Genomic DNA, 17536 nt, shown 5'->3' on the forward strand with positions numbered 1-17536 from the left:
ACCTATCAAAATGATTGTTGACCAGGTCACGTTGTGGAAATTCAATACAATAAGATAAAAACACCAGAAGTAATATTACACACTTTTTTATTTGCTCAACCGGGGTACGCGTTTACAGTCTATTTTCAAGAGAGCAGCTCTTTATAATTTCGTGTAAACGTTGAAACTGGCTGAGAGAATAAAATAGAGAAGAAAATTATAACAGCTATTTGTATCTAAATTCCATTTACTTATTTCAAATTTTTTTTATTCCTCCTTGGGTTTTCCCGGGGTCAGTTACGTTTCCACATCGGAAAAAGAGGACTCGAATATAAAAATCCTTCGGAAATGATTGGTGGTATCCTTATTAGGAGGAAACGACCGAAATAAAAAGTTCCCTATTTGGATAAGTGTTCCTCGGAAAAGGTGTCGGCAGTGCCTGGATTGGAATTTGGTCTTCGTAATGGAAATCTGTAATCTATCTGGCTTTCAAATCCAAAGCCTCATAGTTTCTTTCTGTCCCCAAACAAGAATGTATTTTTTCCTCCGGGACATAAAATTTACAGATGCGATCGACACAACAGAACAGATGGCGGAGTTTTTATACACCTTTACACAGCGCCGCCTATGAAATAATTGACAACGACATAAAAAGCGTAAGGTGTATAATTAAACAACGAAACTAAAGGAGCACTAATGTTTGCTCTTTTTATAGACCTCCGAACTCCGAAGTTTGTATTATTTACCAACTAGAAAATCAAATATCCGCATTTATTCTAAGAGACAGTGAAAAAGTAATAGTTATTGTGGCAGATTTTAATCTTCCATCTATAATTTGGGATGCTTAAGCTATAAAACCGAGTTCAAGGAATGGAAAAATCAGCGAGGTCTTACTCAACGTACTTGCAAATTACTCTAAAGCCAAAGTAGTTGACAAGCTTACGAGATTAATAACTAAAATGGTCTAAAAGTCTAAATGCTAATCGTAATTTCGCATTTCCTTTTTATATGTAAACGGCTGGTTGTCCTAACACCCCCTGCCATACGCCTTTTAGGGTAGCATGTAGATGTAGATTAAATCACTTATAATTGAAAATAATTTCTTGTTATTTAACTTTCACTGGTTCAAAGTACTCCCGCCGTTTGATATCGCTGTATCGTAGTTGGATATTTGGATATTCCGAGCTAAAGTCGTAACTAACGGTGAGCTGCATGAGCTGAATTCAACGACACTCTTGAATTGTACTGAAAATAAATGAGCTTCATATGCTCAACTTTCGTATGATTATTTATTTAAACCTTACCAAAACGCGTTTAAATACATTCAATGTAATCACAAGATGCTTTATTGTGCTTAATTTAAGTATGAGCCGGGGGAAACCCTGAATTCCTCGCGTTAGAAATTATTTAGGTTGCATAGATTTAAACCTTAAGATGAGAAATTGTAACCCAAGGATGATATTGAATGTTTCATACCACCTACATTATAACATGAAGAAGGTTTTGAGGTTAATTGTTGATAAGTTACCATCGGGCAGTATAACATTTGCAGCTCATTTATGCATAACCATCCAGACAAAGGGTTGTGCTTCAACATCACTTCTTTTTCCAGACCGGAGGACAAAAATGCTCATACCTTCGGCGTCTAGCTCTTTCTCATCAGAGCCGATACTCCTCCCGCCCTTTGCCCGGCCACTCCAGTGTTGGAGTAAGCATCTCTTGAGGGTGCCCTTTCACTCTTGGCCGCTGAAAACCCTTCAAAGCTCCGTCGAGCCTCGGTGTTTCTCACGTACTTGTCCCTAGCAGCCGCCCACTCGGCCTCCTGGCGCACGACAAGGCCCTCCAAGCAACACACTTCTTCTCTTCTTTCTCCTGGGAACCTCAAGGTTCACCTTGTACGAGAGAGAAATGGTCTCGACCCACTTCGGTCATCACCCGATACGCAACTTGCGCCTACGCGGGATATATATGTGGGGTTTTCCTATGTTCTCATTCCACTGTGTCAGCATAATTGTCAACAGTCATCTTCTGGTCTCTGTTCACTCTTTCGTATTTGATTGAACCGATTTTGAGGCATCAATATCTGTGATTGACTCTCTGATATTCAATGGCATGTCATTTTGATTGGCATCCTCTCTGTCACAATTATTTCCTCAAGCTTTGTAATCATTCATGTTCAGGGTGAAATCGATGTTATTATTCTCTCAAAATCTCTATCAACCTCATCGTTTCCAAGACGTTTGGATTTAATTCAAGTAGGCAGGGACTAGCCACGGAAATAACTTTACGGAATCGCCCCCTATGCACAAAATGTGGGAAAATTCCAGAGGGAAAAATCATTCGCCTTGACCAGGATTTGAATTCGGATTCCCCCATATCCGGTCAAGTGTCTTAGCCAGGCTACCGGATGCGTTATTTCCTTTTGTGGAAATTTGTGAACTATACCGGATAAGATGGTCTTGACTGCTGATCATGTAATGCTACTAGCAGTCCAAGACGCCTCGGTGGCTAAACTGGCTAAAGCACTCGACCTGGGGATCCGAGTACGAATCCCGTTCAAGGCGAATGATGAATTATTTCTCTGAGGAATTTTTCAACGTTTATATTATTTTGTGCCGACGGCAGGTATCTATCAGCTAGTCATTCCCTACTCTTACCACATGGCACAATTGAACTCAGCTCTCGGTTGCACACCGGTTGGTCTTCCTAATACCTACCCACCACGTTCTGTGCGTTGTGGCTACTTTACCAGTTCCCTGCACATTTCCTCTTCACGTCAGCAATCCAAATCGCTACCTTGGTTTGACAAGGTTCTAACTGACCTTCAGCTGGTTTTGAGAAAAACCTTGTCAAAGTTTTAAACTGCTCTATTTCTATTATTAATAGGAATTTATTTTTGATTTTTGGCACATACACTAGTGATCCACTAGATACACTAGTAATTATTACTTTAAGAAAATATGTTATTTATTTAATTTTTTTGCATGTTTATATGAGTAATAAAATAAGTAAAATGCAGTTAGAACCTTGTCACACCAAATATTAGTTTTTTCTCCTTGCAGTTGGAACTTTGTCACTGTTCTAAATCTATTATTATTTTACATAGAGGAATAAAAACCGGTGAACACATAGAGAAACATAAACTTAGTTATCTTGAGTGAAAACACCAAATTTTGCAAAAATGTCGGTTAGAACCTTGTCAAACCAAGGTAGCGAAATATCTCTCCTTTCCGCGGTTTCCAAATCATTCGCGTCCTTTTTTTTAAAAAAAGAAGGCAAACAAGTAGTAATCCCCATGTTTCACTCCTCGGTTCCTTTCCTTTGCATTTGGTGGCTTAAGGGTGAAGCAGGAGGTAGAATAGGCTTGTGTTTGGGTTGATATTAAAAGGATGTGTGCGGAGGAGGAAAAAGGGGACATCATTCCAGTCGCCTTGTCCCTTTGTCGCGATAAATTCGGATCTCTCCCTCATTCTCCTTCTTCTTTCTCTCTGTAGTATGGCACGCTCTTTCCCGCCCCTCCGGATTTGGTGTGGCTTCACCGCACGTTACATGATTTATGCTCCAGTGCAGGTGGAATGGGTTCGTGTGTGCGTTGTGAAAGAGAGAGCAAAAAGGATTCAATTCCTTCTCTTTTTTCTCGTATGGAAATGGCAAATCTTTGCCTTTATTTTTCGGGAGTGAATGGTGAGATGAGAGAGTGTGCTCCAGATGGATTCCGGCTCGGATTTTGAGGTTCCCTCGGCTGAGTTAGTAATTGAAATGCCTCCGCGACCTTGTCTACAGCTGCCGACGCATTTCTGTGTGTCATCTCAGGATTATATTTTTCCAGCTCTATTGTTAATTTTATCCCACTTAGGTCGCTTGTTTTTTTCCGGTATATATTTAGTGTCAGTAATTTCAGGCGATTACAGTAATAACTTAGCCATCTGAGGTCCACCTTGGTCACATCAGGGTATTCTCATAGGTAGTTAGCCTTTTTGATAGCTTTATCGTGACAAATGAGAAGAACCATCACATTTGCGCTGCTTGGTGATACCAGCCGACGATCTCTAGGAATATTAACAAACCTAGTTATCATCCGTTTTAATTTTGTGTGCCGACGTGGACCAATAAACTTCATCAATTTTCAAAATTATTGGCACAAAACTCAACTAAAAAAAACCTATTATCCTAGTCCCTCGATTACTTATCAACATTTAACAACTTAACAACAAGTACTTTGCAATAATATTGAAACAGTAAACGTTGCATCTTTAAAAATATAAATGTTATATAGTGTTTGTCATAATTTTGGTGAAACATTAGTCGTTGAAGACATAAAGTGCCATCTAGTTCTGAATTTATATGAATTCCAGATGTTTCCGTAACTACTCTCGCAGTGAGAAAAGTTCTATTCAGTTTATGGAATTTAATGATGAAATAAGTAGTACTCTAACTTGTGGCTCATTGGCAAAGTGATGAAGTGATGACAAATGGCTACCGGAGGTAACAGTAAGAGTTCTTGAGTTCACTTTGCGTTCATATCCCTTCAAGAGTGCGGTGATGAGGAGCGATAATATTTACTATTAGCCAGAGTGGTCATTAAATCAATATAGCAGTAAAATCTATCACGGTTACTGATGATTTTATTATTGAACCATCATTTTCTTTAGTAGGGTGAAGTTTCGAATTTGTCTGTAAGGTGGCCATTTCAGAGGTAAATTATGTTAAAGAGAGTGTCTATCACTATTATTACGGTTCAAAGTAGGTATGTTTATCGGCTTAAAATTCATTTATTTCTGAAGAATAGGGTAAATCTTAACATGGTTGCCGTGAAAAATCAGTTATTGTGTAATACTAGGGACAATCTTAACAGTGCTGACTGGGCGTCACACCATTGTATACGAGTTATAAAAAAATATTCCCCAAGAATTTTTAGGGCTATAATTAGGTCTCGGAGGCATAAATATTAAGGAATAATACATTAAATGGAATTTCTTCCTTCAACCTTGGAAGAATTGCTCGTTCGCCTATTTTTCTCTTTCATGCTTCGTTAACTCCGTCTCCTCACGAGAGAGTAAATCAGTGGAATGCAGGACCGTGAAATTATACACATCTCAACCTTCCTCCCGCCATCTGATTCTTTTCCCCTCCTTTCTGCGTGCTTGGCAGATTTTAGAGCTCCTCCTTCGTTCGCACTGTCCGTCCCCAGTCCCAGCACAGTCCTAGCAGCCGACTGGATGTTTCGTGAAGGAAGCGGTAATCATCGCCAACAGATTTTGGCGGAAGTTTCGTATTTGAAGAACCTATGTAAACCTCATATTCAAAAGATTTCCACTTACTTTGATTCTGGGCAAACAGTGGCCGACTCACTCTTACGCAACACTACTCAAACACTCCTCAAATTCGAGGGAAAAGGTAGATATTTTTTCCGTCAGCGATTCCCGATGGAAGACGGTGGAGGAAAAGGGAGCGAGTCACCTTCTGCGGTTCTCTCTCGTCACACGTTCTTCCGCCACCCATACCTCTTTCTAAGAGAGTATTCTCGGGAAAGAGAGGCAGAGAATAATAGCACGTGTTTTCAAAATAACCCCCAGGTTAAATAACGATATATGCACGATATTTTTAGATCCAAAAAATTCTCTTTTATTCTAATAAAACCCGAAGATGCGAGTGTGATGGAGTGGAGGTTTTCCATATTTAAATAAACATTTGCCATTTACCACGATTATTAAATTTATTACGACCAATATTTCAGTGTCATTTCATCATCTACGAGGTGTTTTACTTCGTATTGAAACCTAGGTCGTAATACACTTTATAATCATGGAAATATTTCATCGTGTTTAGTTCAACTCTTTTAGCAGAAACTACTCAAAATCATAAATAAGGAACCGTTGGTATGTTTGACTTGTTAAAATCAGTTTCATTGTAAGACAACATGTGTACTATTTCAAACCTTTTTTACCTTCCGCCTCCAAATCTTTTGTATTTAACTCCTTGAAAATTCAGACTAAGGACTCCTATGTTGTCATCGCAAAACTGGGATAGGGTTTGGTGAAGTCCATTGATTTTTACTAGCATACAGTCGACTAGGCTGTGGCTGTGATGAAATCTCAAAGCCAATCTTAGAGTTCATAGTGATTGCACGGGGATGGCCAATGGCTCCAATAGCTTTCTCTTTTACTTTTGCATTACATTTTTCAGTAGATCCATGTTTCGCCGCTTATAAATTGAGAAGAAAAGAACAGATTCAAAAGTAGAGAAATATGGTGATATTTATTTTCCCATTCTGTCATAGTTGATATTAAATAAATTTTTAACAAAGGATACCTGCATAAACTTGATAAGCAACTCATTCTAGCACGGAGTCTTTATTAGTGGTCCATATTTTTGGGCAAAACATTAACTACGTTGGAATTTGGTGCTGGAGAGTGAGGCTCGTACCACAGACGAATATTTCATCCCCACGACGAAAGTAAAGGGGCGGCTTAATTTATTTCCTTTCATCCGCCTTAGGTGCCGCTTAACCTTGCAATGAAACATGAACGCGCGCATTCCAATATATTTTTTATCGCCGCATTTTCCGGGTGCTCTCCATGATAGGAGACACAGCCGTAAAGAGACAAAGAGTCCACGCGCTTTTTGGTTAAAAAAAACTGCTGCGAGAGACCAATTTATGCCGTTCCGTTTCCTACCCTCCAGGAAAATAGTAAAATAAAAGAAGAGCGGGCCCAGAATAAAACCTTGGTGGAGTATAAAAAAATTTAATGGGGTTGAATCCGCGTGAACAGAAGGACTGCCGTCGTAGAAGAATGGGGGAAAGAGGGTGGCGGTTGCAAGGTTGGTGGTGGTGTTGGAAGCAATGAAACGGGATGGGGGGGAAAGCGCTGGTAGTGGAAGAAGGGGCTTGTCCGTGCCGGCCCTGGAATAGAGGGTGCTCGAAGGGTCCCTCTTGCCGTTTGGGCGGGGAAGGGAGTCAACTAGTGTGGGGGGTATCTATATGTATGCAAAGCAGGGAGAATCCTTGCCCGCATCCAACCCCTCTGTCTCCATATTCAGGTCTGCTGGTCCCACCATTTTTAGCCCCTCCTCCCTAAGATCCTTCCCCCACTATTACTCACCCTTTCCTCCAACATGTGAGTCTCCAACCCTCTTACCCGAACTCCTGCGTGGCCCTGTTGGTGTACATTCAGTCCTTGGCTGGGTGCAGTGTCCTGAAACGTAACTGCTTTGTTGGAGTTGATTTTTTTTAAATCGTGATCTCTTTGATCAAGATAATTATAATTATTATTATTGTTTCATTGGTCCAGCGGTGAAGTACATGATAGAGGAAAAGTAAGCACATTATCGCACAATTTGCAAATTAATAGCATAAAACACGCTATAAACATATGCAATTCTGTCATTAATGAAATCAATACTGTGATACATTTTACCAAAATCTCCTTTGTTTTTGCACTTAAATCAGATAAAAACACTATCGACATATTTAAATTCCGTGGATAAAGCATTATACAGTTTTAAACCTATTTAATTTGGACCACACTATTTAGTTGTAGCGCATACGGGACATCGAGGCCATTGGAACTTTTTTTAAGTGATTGTGTGCAGCACTTTTTTTGAAATTGGGTAATATTACCAAGAGTCTTCAACAACCCACATAAAATATTGGCGCAAGGAAAAATAAAAAATCCAGCATTCTAAAAATATGTTTCTAAGGGTCATGTAATTAATGTATAGTTAAATTTTATGAAAACATTGAATTATTTTATTCATCAGAAACGTGAATGTTCCAATTTTTATTCCTGAATTTCAGTTCATCTTCATTGATCAATCAATCGCAATTCTCATCACTTAACCTACCTATTTATTATTTAATATATTTAACCTATCGTCGGGCGCACTAACAGTCACTTCCCAAGGTTTTTTTTTTCGTTTCTATCTCCCACTAGGTGGCATAGACCCTTGGTGCTTACAGTAGCTTTTTGTTTCAACATGCCCTATGCATCCTTTGGTTTTTCGCATTTATTCCGATAGATAAGTGACGGATTATTCAGCATAATTGAGTAAAATAATGGCGCAAAAAAGCAAAATAAAATCATTATTAGATAAATAAGATAGCAAAAAACACTGATCTTATAGAATTCACATGCTGAAATCCATTACATATCATAACGAGTCAATTGTCATTTGAATTCATCAAGCGGATTTTGGAGGGGGATGGAAACGTGTATTTGAGTATTGGGTCCATAAGTTGCTTAAAAAGCGAAAAAAAAGACTCACAATGTCGTTTAAATGGGTTGAATAGACTGAAAACACGCATATTCACCCTCAGCAATACTTAAGGTCGTTTTAGGAACCACGATGATATAAGCGTTGAGAGATCGTTTTGAATTGAATATTTATTTGCGCAATGGAGAGAAATATAAAATTAATGACGCATGAACTTGTGAAATTCCGCCGATTTTTCGTATTTTATCCCTTACCCTAGGATTGTAGCTCCTCCATTTCTGATTATGAGGGTTTGAACCCAATTAATTTAAACAAATTAAAACAGCATTTTTTAAATGAACGGGCTGAGACCAATTAATACCAATGCCCAGCTTCTCAAGTTAATTTCGAAGACATAAAAGAGCACGTTTAATCGCACCTTGTTCGATCGGTATGGGGCAGTAGGACGGCATGTGATGGAGTCTATGCGTAGCACGAAATACATCATGTAAGTGTTATACTACACTAATAATGGTGATTTAAACTTTAAAAATGTACCACTGAGCCATGCTAAGAGTTTTTTCACATCCGTGCCCGTCAGGCTTTTGCGCCTGAACTCAGCTATTCCAATATTGCGCCTGACGAAAGGTTAAGTCTGCAAATGTCACTATTTCCGTCCCCTCCTCCCAGAGGCCTCCCTCGCTGTTGCCTTCCCCCTCTCTGCCAAGTGAGTCTCCAACCTTCTTCCTCCGATCTCTGCGTGCACTTATGGGGAGCATTGAGTGCAAAGTTGGATATAGTGCCCTGAAAATTAACTGGGCTGAGTTGTTTTTATTGTGCTATATACGATCATGTAAAGAATAAGTTCAGCAGATTCAGGCTTCAATTGATGGAGTTAGACATTTAAATAAATAAAAGACGCCGAAACGAAACGCGTTGTACGTAGTAGAAAAGAATATTTGGAAAAGTTCAACAATCTTCCATTTATTTCAATGTGTAAAGAAGAGATTGAATTTGATGATTTAATAAATAAGAACTTGAATATTTTGCGCATAATATAATCAATAGTTTGAGGCGTCACTTGGTGAAATTCCTTCATTTTACTTTTAATTATACCGGGAATAGCCGCAGTGATAACTTTTACGGGAGTCACCTGCAATGCACAAATCGTGCGAGAAATCCACAGAGAAAAAATTCATTCGGACGATTTCACGATTTGGACAAATATTCGTGGCATCATATACTTGGCAGTCCATAACACCTTGTCCGGTTGTGTCCACAAATATCCACAGGAAGGAAGGACGCCTCGGTTGTTTAACTGGCTAAAGCAGTCGGCCGAAAATCGGGGGATCCGAGTTCGAATCCTGGTCAAAGCGAATGATCCTTCATTTTAAATAAAAAACTACATTTTTTATCTTTGTTGTCTCATCGCGACGAGCCCGAGCGTGATAATTATATTTGTGAAGTTTACAAAGTTTTTTTACTTCAAATTGAAAGCCATGCGTATACTGTTCTGGAAATAGTAAAGAAAGCTAATTTTAGACCGTTTCGAGGAAGCCAATTAGCCATTCCAATGCAGTTCAAATGCATATCTCTTGTGTTCTTAATCAGATCCGCAAGTCCCTCAGCTTTCCTCCTGAAATCCCCACCCCTTTCTGAGAATTCACCTTCCAACCATCTTCCCTGCGTGCCCTGATGGGCTGCATTGAGTGCAAAGTTGGGTATAGGTCACTGATAATTAACTGGGCTTACTTAGAGTCATGTTTTTTATCTGTGATCACTTTTATCACGTAAATAAATGGAGATGCGTCGCTTGGAAAAAAAATTGTTACAACACCAAAATAAAGACCTCAAAAGGAGCTAGAAACCTGCACTCCGAGAAAGTATGGAGATAATAAGTTATCATTTTTTGGAACTAAGGATTCAATTTGAGGAAAAACTTCCCTCAAGGAATATCTTTATCCGTAATTAATTCATTTTTTTTAATTATAGCAATTAGTGTGTCACTGGAATTTGTCTTTTTCATGTGTTTTAACGATGCATTTTTGCATGATTAGGTGATTTCTTATAATTCTTTTCTTTGTTTTATTGTCAAGAAATAACTAAAGCCACGAGTTTAAATCTATTAATTTTTTACAAGGCTTGTAAGAAGGTGAGCACATGTGAATATGTAAGTGGAGCCATATTCAGCGGCTTCGTTGATTTATGCCATTCCTAATTTATTAAAGCAAGTGGTTTTACAAGCGTATCTATTTTATTTATTCCGAGTTCCCCGGGGAAATTATTAATGGAGACCATTGGATGAAATGGGCTCTCATAAATTTCACTCGAGGGAAATCTCAGGAAATATTTCTTTGATATGTCCGTTATTTATCATGAATAATTGATTTGATAGCCCCACGCTGCCCTTTACCACACCAAATTATTAATTACCATACACTGCTTTTGTGATACCAGCATATTTCACGCGCTCTAATTTTGTTCAAATATTTCAGGAATATTTTTACATTTCCAATCTAGAGGCAACTTGCACCGACGTATATTCTACAAAATATAGAGATCAAATTCGAAGCAGCGTTACCTTCTAGAGAATGTTTCATTTTGTTAAGATGAGTTTACCAAATGTACTAAATCATAACCTATTTTTCAATTATTTCATGACTTAACTCGTTTACAGGCTGAAATGTGGCATGTAATATACGATAATGTCGATGAAAAAAAATATTAATGATTAAGATCGTATCAACGTAGCAAATTTGATATATTACAATTTTATATGGACATATTGGAGGCAACATCAGAAAAAAGAAATTTAACAATTGGATTGCTTACAGCTGCAATTTCTATAGTGCGCATTGAAAATTAAACCCTGCTTTTTAATACCGGTGATCTGATTTTCATTAACAACTACTTTTCTCAATAAATGTTTGGGTCTTTTAACCCAAATATTTTACAGTTTCAGTGATATTCTATAAAAAAAACTTATGCAAACATGTATAGCATGAAAAAATGAGAACAAAATAATTTAAATCACTTGTAACTCATTCACGGCTCTAATTTTTTTAACCAATGCCCTCTTTTTGATATTTATTCCTCGACATCAGCTCCCATCTGTTTGAAATAAAATCACATTTTTCATGTCAAAATAAATAAATCCGATCAACGTAGGAGCACGGTGAAATTCGAATATTTTATCTTTGATTGATAGTATGGAGATATTTGTAAAATTCTTCTGGGGAAAAATTTTCTTGCCGTGGACATTTTTTCGGAATCTTTAAGTTCAAGATCTATTGGATGGAACATTTTATTTCTTAACGCATTTTTAACACTTTTCCGCGTATTTACCATTATATTTCTAATGAAGTCTACATTACTCTGAAAATCATATTTTGTAGTTAAGATTTTTTTTTGTGGTATTGAATCATTTTGCTTTTGACAAGCCTACACTATGTCCCTTTAGTAAGTAAATGTACCTTTAGTAAAACGAGGGGAAACTAGTCTTTTTCTTCGTACATGAAGTTTTTCCCACTGATAATTCGCATTTCATATGGAAAAAAGTGATATCGCATTTTATTGAAGAAATAATAAATTAGATTATCATGTGTTATGAGTTGAAATTGCTATATGCCAGCAAACATCAAAGTCCAGGCTAAATTATGATAAAATATGCTCTGTGTTATCCTTTTTTGTATAATATGGTATTTCCTGGAGTATAGGTGTTAGGTGCTCTGTGTTATCCTTTTTTGTTTCATTTTTATTTCACCCTAGATTGACAATTCCGTTCAAAGTGGATTAAACAATCATACTTTTTTAATTTTGAAAATCAAACAGTAACTAATATGAAAAATAATAATAAGTCAATGATTTCGTATTTTCATGTAAAAATGATAAATAACTGATTGATGGTGAATTCGCTAAAAAAATGCGACTTACTACTTTTTATTTCGTTTTTAAGATGTCAAATGCATTCCGAAAATGGCATTTCTATGTCTGTTTCAAAGCTATATCGACCAGTATATCTTATTTTCTTTTTTGCATGATTCATAAAAACTAATACCCTTGAGGACTATTTTTCTCTGAAAATCACACTGATGTTCGAATTATCTCCCTTTCCTCAAGTCTTTCAACCCATCTGTTTGTCTATGCTATAATTCAGTGTAAACAAATTTTCATGTTTACAATATGATTTTCGAATTTAATCACTATTGAATTGAAAACATGAGTTATCAAATTAAATTAAATGACGAAATAATCTTAAAGCGTCTCAAAACTGATTAAGTAATAAGAATTCACATATTCACTTAAAAAATTCACTTCTATACAAATTACCAAACTGATACTACCTTCGACCTGAAGACGCTGACTGCAATGTCAGCGAAATTGTTGCCACTAAAACACAACGGACGCGGTGAAAACCCGAATAGAATGGAGAGATCATCTAATCAACGCCGCGAAAATCTTCGAACCTGATACTACATATATTTATGCATAATTAAATTAGTATAGATAAGTAGGCGAAAATTAAATGTGACATAATTTTTACAAAGATAAATATGTTAATAACATAATAAAATATTTAAGAACACCAATGACAACTAGAGGTGTATCAATACAAATAGTATAAATGCACTATTTTACTATTCATGCAAAACTACCCTACGTATGCGCAATTTTTAGTCATCCCTCCAAAAATCTGCACATGCATATTACTTGTCTTGAAGCTATCAAGAGAAATCCCCAAAATAAATTATGCAGCACGCAATGAATCACCTCTCGGAGAAGTCTGATGATTTCAATAGATGAGAGAATTGCATTTTTCCATTCCTCAGTCCGTTTTTTCACATTAGTTTCCCGGAACATGGCCACTTGCAAGCTCAGGAGCAAACTTTCAGCAACTGGTACAACCCGCACGCCTCAAAGGTTACCTCACGAAGAGGATTACGCCACGCTTTTTCGTTTTGCTCGTTCGCACGGCTGGAGGAAAAGAAAGAAGCGAGAGATGTGCGACACGATCCAATTAGCGGTTTCAGCAACATATCCTCGAGGCCTTGTCCCTCAGGCGTTATTTCCGAGACAGTTTCTTTAAAAGATCGTCTCACGGGAGTGACGTGAACATCTAGCCAACTAGACGCGGGGGACTCTTGTGTTTGTAACTCCACCATCCTGCCCTCGGATCGGTTCCGCATCGGCAGCTCACGGGGGCGTCTCTGCGCAAATAGAAATCCCGGAAAGGATACTCGTTTAAGGGTTACTTGAGAGCATATGAAGGGTCCTCCCTCTTCCTCCCCATTTTATCGTGGAACGTAACGCGACTCGTCCCAATTACGCTGTCCTGTCTCATCGCACGATTTTAATCAGCGTCACTCACGGTGTCTTCGACTCATGCTTTAGACGTCAATTCGTCCTTCTTCCCCGTCCCTTCTTCTTTGCTTGAAATCTATCAAGCGGGAACCGGAGTAAGGTGACGTCCCGGGGTGAGTGGAGACAGGAAACGTTTTATTATCTGTGTACGCGATCCGATGCCAGGTTTTACTTAACACGCGATCTGTTTTCAGAGATTGCCGATGTTGAGACACTTTAACGTAGCATTTGTATCAAATAAATGCTAACAATATCAAAATTCCTGTTATACATCGGAATTGTTTTTTCCTCTGTAGAACTGTAGGACCTTAAAATTTTCCGTACAATTCGTTGCAAAGTATGCTGCTTTCATCCATGATAAAAACACAAATGGTAATTTACAGTCTGTTTTATTTAACACCCAAGTGTTATTGTCGCCTTGTAGAGTGTTAAATTAAGTAGTATGGAAATTACCATTTGTGTTTTTATCATCGATATAGCAAACTTCCACAAAATCAAGCCTAAAACGATTTTATACTGCTTTTAATTTGTAATTTTTTTATTTCTGTGCATTAGTGCGACGTTTGAAGTCAATGACTTGCTACAATACCATAAGTAATTCTCCTAATTAGCTAGCAAGTACCAAACATATCAGTTCTTGGCATAATTTTGGGTTGTAAATATTCGCGTATTTTTTTTTTTTTTTTTGCTTTAAGACGGAAAATAATGACTTTTTGTTATTATTGGAGCTCGAGCATTGTACATTTGGAGATATAAATATTCTAAAAGGAAATACGGCTATGCGTTTCTGGATTATGCTCTAGCTAAAGCTTCTAAAAATTCTAAACGAATCAACACAGTGAATTCATTTCGTAATCCATGAGATTTTCTTGTTTTCAGCTATTTCATTCGCAAATCGTTTCATACTTAGCAGTTTTCTCTTTAATGCCAAAGAGTTATAGTTTTGGCACAAATGGTTATTGTAGTCTTATCGGATCGGGTCGTGTGTATATTTTTTTCTTAGTATATTTTTCAGTGAGTGGTGCATTGCATCCATGCTGGAGGTTGTGCCTGCTGCGCCGCTGATAAGGGAGAAAAAATTTCAAAACCCAAGTATCCGATTTGCTTACACACCCCGTTGATCCTCTTCCGGCTCTTATGAGACTCCTGACCTAGTTTATAAAATATGCGGTTTTTTTATATGCATCACCTCATATGATTAGACTATGACTCCGAAATTTGGTACACCGTTTCGGATTCCCTTCTTCGATTTTTTTATCCTTCACTGAAATAATAAGCTCTATGCTGGAATAAAAGATAGCATCACCTATTAATAATTTTCAGTATTTTCGTTTAAAATAAGTCATCATCGTAGGTGAGGAGACTGTTATTTATTTTACTCTAGTAAAATAAGCAGGTATTTAATTTATCCGGGGCTACTGCCTAAGTACGTCGGCTTTTGTTACTTTCATTATGCAGATGCACATAGCATTTTTTTCATATAACGAAAACTTTACTCTTTGATTTAACCCCGAAGGTATTTATTCCCTGGTAAAGAATGGATTTTTATGCTTCTATGATATGGATATACTATAGCAAGCAACTTTTAAATCAGTCAGGAATTGGTCTAGTTAGAACGAGAAAGGAAGCTTTTCTGGAGGCACTAAAATTGATGAGATAAAAAAACCGTGCTGAAAGATAGTTCTGTGGAGTTTCGCAATTGTGGGTCTAAGCGGATGACTTTGTGAAGGTTTGTAACTGCCAATCAAGCGGTTCGGTTTCATCCTAAAAATAATTTTTAAGGGGCTTATTGTGTCGTCATGCACCTTTTTGAGCTTAAAAATGTCCTTTTAACTTGACTTTGCCATAAAAAGTCCTTTCTATTCGGAATGTAACAAAAATTTTAATTATCTTTGCGTATCAGAATGTCCTGCAGCATAGAAGTTGCCTTTTAAATGTGGCTTGAAAAGGCATTAAATGAAGTCACTAGCGAGTCAACATTACGGAAATTCAAATTAAATGAAAAACACGCCATCTTTATAAAAATTTCAAACCTATATTTAGTGCTCCTTAACCGGTATCAACGTTCCAAATTTCATTATTATTTGGTCTAATTGGGATAAATATATGAGTTTGGCACTTATCCTTCAGAGTTTCGGGAAGCGCTATCGCGCTCCTCCTGCAATGTTATTATTTTAATTAAAAAATTAACTCATATTACCAAAAATTCGTCAAATAATACATTTAAAAAAGGTGAAGCCACATATGATAAAGATTTACTTAAGTTTTTGAATACATACCTTGAGTTGTTTTTGAGACCTAATTTTTTTTCCTAACCTGCTGCGAAATCAGCAAAAATTCCTCGGCACTTTTAGCATAGTAAATAGAAAATCAGCTGGCACTCAAAGGGTTAATAAGCAGGCGTATTATTAATGAAGGAAGATCTTCTCGGGGGAAAATATATTTGCCGATATTTTGGGATTTTGTTCCTCATCAGGTGATCGGTTGCTACAAAATTCAGGAGAGGTTTCTCGCGCACGAACCGCGAGTATCCGTCTTATATCGAGGTATTTTATTAGTACGTGTCAATGCGGAAACTTATCCTGTAAATCCTTCCGTAATGGGCCGAAGGAGTCTGGTTCAAGAAATAGAACTCGTAAATAGCTGTCTACCAATCCCATTCAATTTCATCTCATATAGGGACACACTTCCTGGGGGGGAAAACCCATTCTCATTCATCCAATGCAAAATTTATTTTCGCTTATGCAATTCTCACTTCCCTTGCACCCATACCTACTTCCTCCACCAGTGCCTGACTCAAGGTCTAAATTGGCGACTTATTTATTTCTCTCTTTCTCTGTCCTTTTCAGGGGAATCCTGTTGCAGGGGCGGGAGCGGTACGAAGAGGCCTTGCAGAGCTACAGAAGGGCCATTCACTTCAGACCACGCCTTGCACGTGAGTTATATTCTTCCTTGTACACCTGCGACCCTCTTCTCTTTTCCCTCGCGAGACACGGACCGAATTCTTTGGAATCGTAAGGCCGTTTCCATCGACCACAGTCCCCAGACCTAATCTACGCTATCTCGCCGACCTGAGCCTTTTCCAATCCTTCTTATTTATTTTTTCCTCGCGTCTCATTTCCCGTAAATTGTCCGCGTGCATGAATATGGAATCCAGTTTACAAGTGGCCCGTTGAGGGTTTGAGCAAACCAATCAATTCGACTTGTTACCCAGAAGAACTTTTTTACTCAAATGTCTCTGTACTATAGCACTGTAATATCCATTTGCCAGAGTAGCATTACTTCTTTACTGTGAACATTTCATAATCCCCTTACTTGCGATATTATATTTAGATATCTAATGAAAATTAAATGGTTTGAATAATGCATCAACTTTGTGCTTACATTGCACAATGCAGCTATTTTACTGGACTATTCAACTCACCCGACGTCATTTTATGGAGACCCATGTAAGTTAACATGAATAGTGTGGAAGATGAATAGTTACCGTGTAATTAATTTGATTTTAAATGAATTTGTGACATTTTGGTGATTTTTTTCAGATTCTCGATTAATAGAAATTAATTCCTTAGTAATATTGCAGCCAGATTTTTTTTTATTTTAGAGCTTATTAAAGGTATCCATGTATGATATTCTTATGCATTGATAGCGACAATATAAGGACGATTGAGGATTATGCCCAAGGGGGTTATGCCCTGAAACTCCTATATATCGTAGCTCAAAGAAAATCTGAAAGTTTTTTTTTTTAATTGAAAGACATTCCCATTGACCGTTGTGCCAAAAACTAATCCACGCTATCTTGTCGAGTTTGCCTCTTCCTATCTTTTTCGTTTTTTCCCTCTCCCTCTTATATTTCGCGTATATTGCTGGGGTATTTCCTCATCGGTACCACCCACGTCACATCCGCTACCAGGGCTCACTAACGCTTGTTTATTAGCTCTGTACGCTCCCGCGGAGGAGGTGGCGTTAAGGGAGACAGTGATTTACTGTCCGTTATTATCGG

The 17536-nt window shown here is 37.7% G+C and overlaps 1 protein-coding gene across 1 annotated transcript in view; it reads left to right on the top strand.

The window, feature by feature from the left end:
• Positions 1–17536, top strand: part of LOC124162962 (protein O-mannosyl-transferase TMTC2-like) — a 507991-nt gene that overhangs the window by 302400 nt on the left and 188055 nt on the right. Inside the window, exon 5 of the mRNA XM_046539742.1 lies at positions 16383–16468. Within this exon, the coding sequence (XP_046395698.1) occupies positions 16383–16468 (86 nt within the window). The remainder of the gene's footprint in view (positions 1–16382; positions 16469–17536) is intronic.

This window comes from Ischnura elegans, chromosome 7, assembly GCF_921293095.1.
Source record: "Ischnura elegans chromosome 7, ioIscEleg1.1, whole genome shotgun sequence".
In the NCBI taxonomy this organism is placed as follows: Eukaryota; Metazoa; Arthropoda; class Insecta; order Odonata; family Coenagrionidae; genus Ischnura; species Ischnura elegans.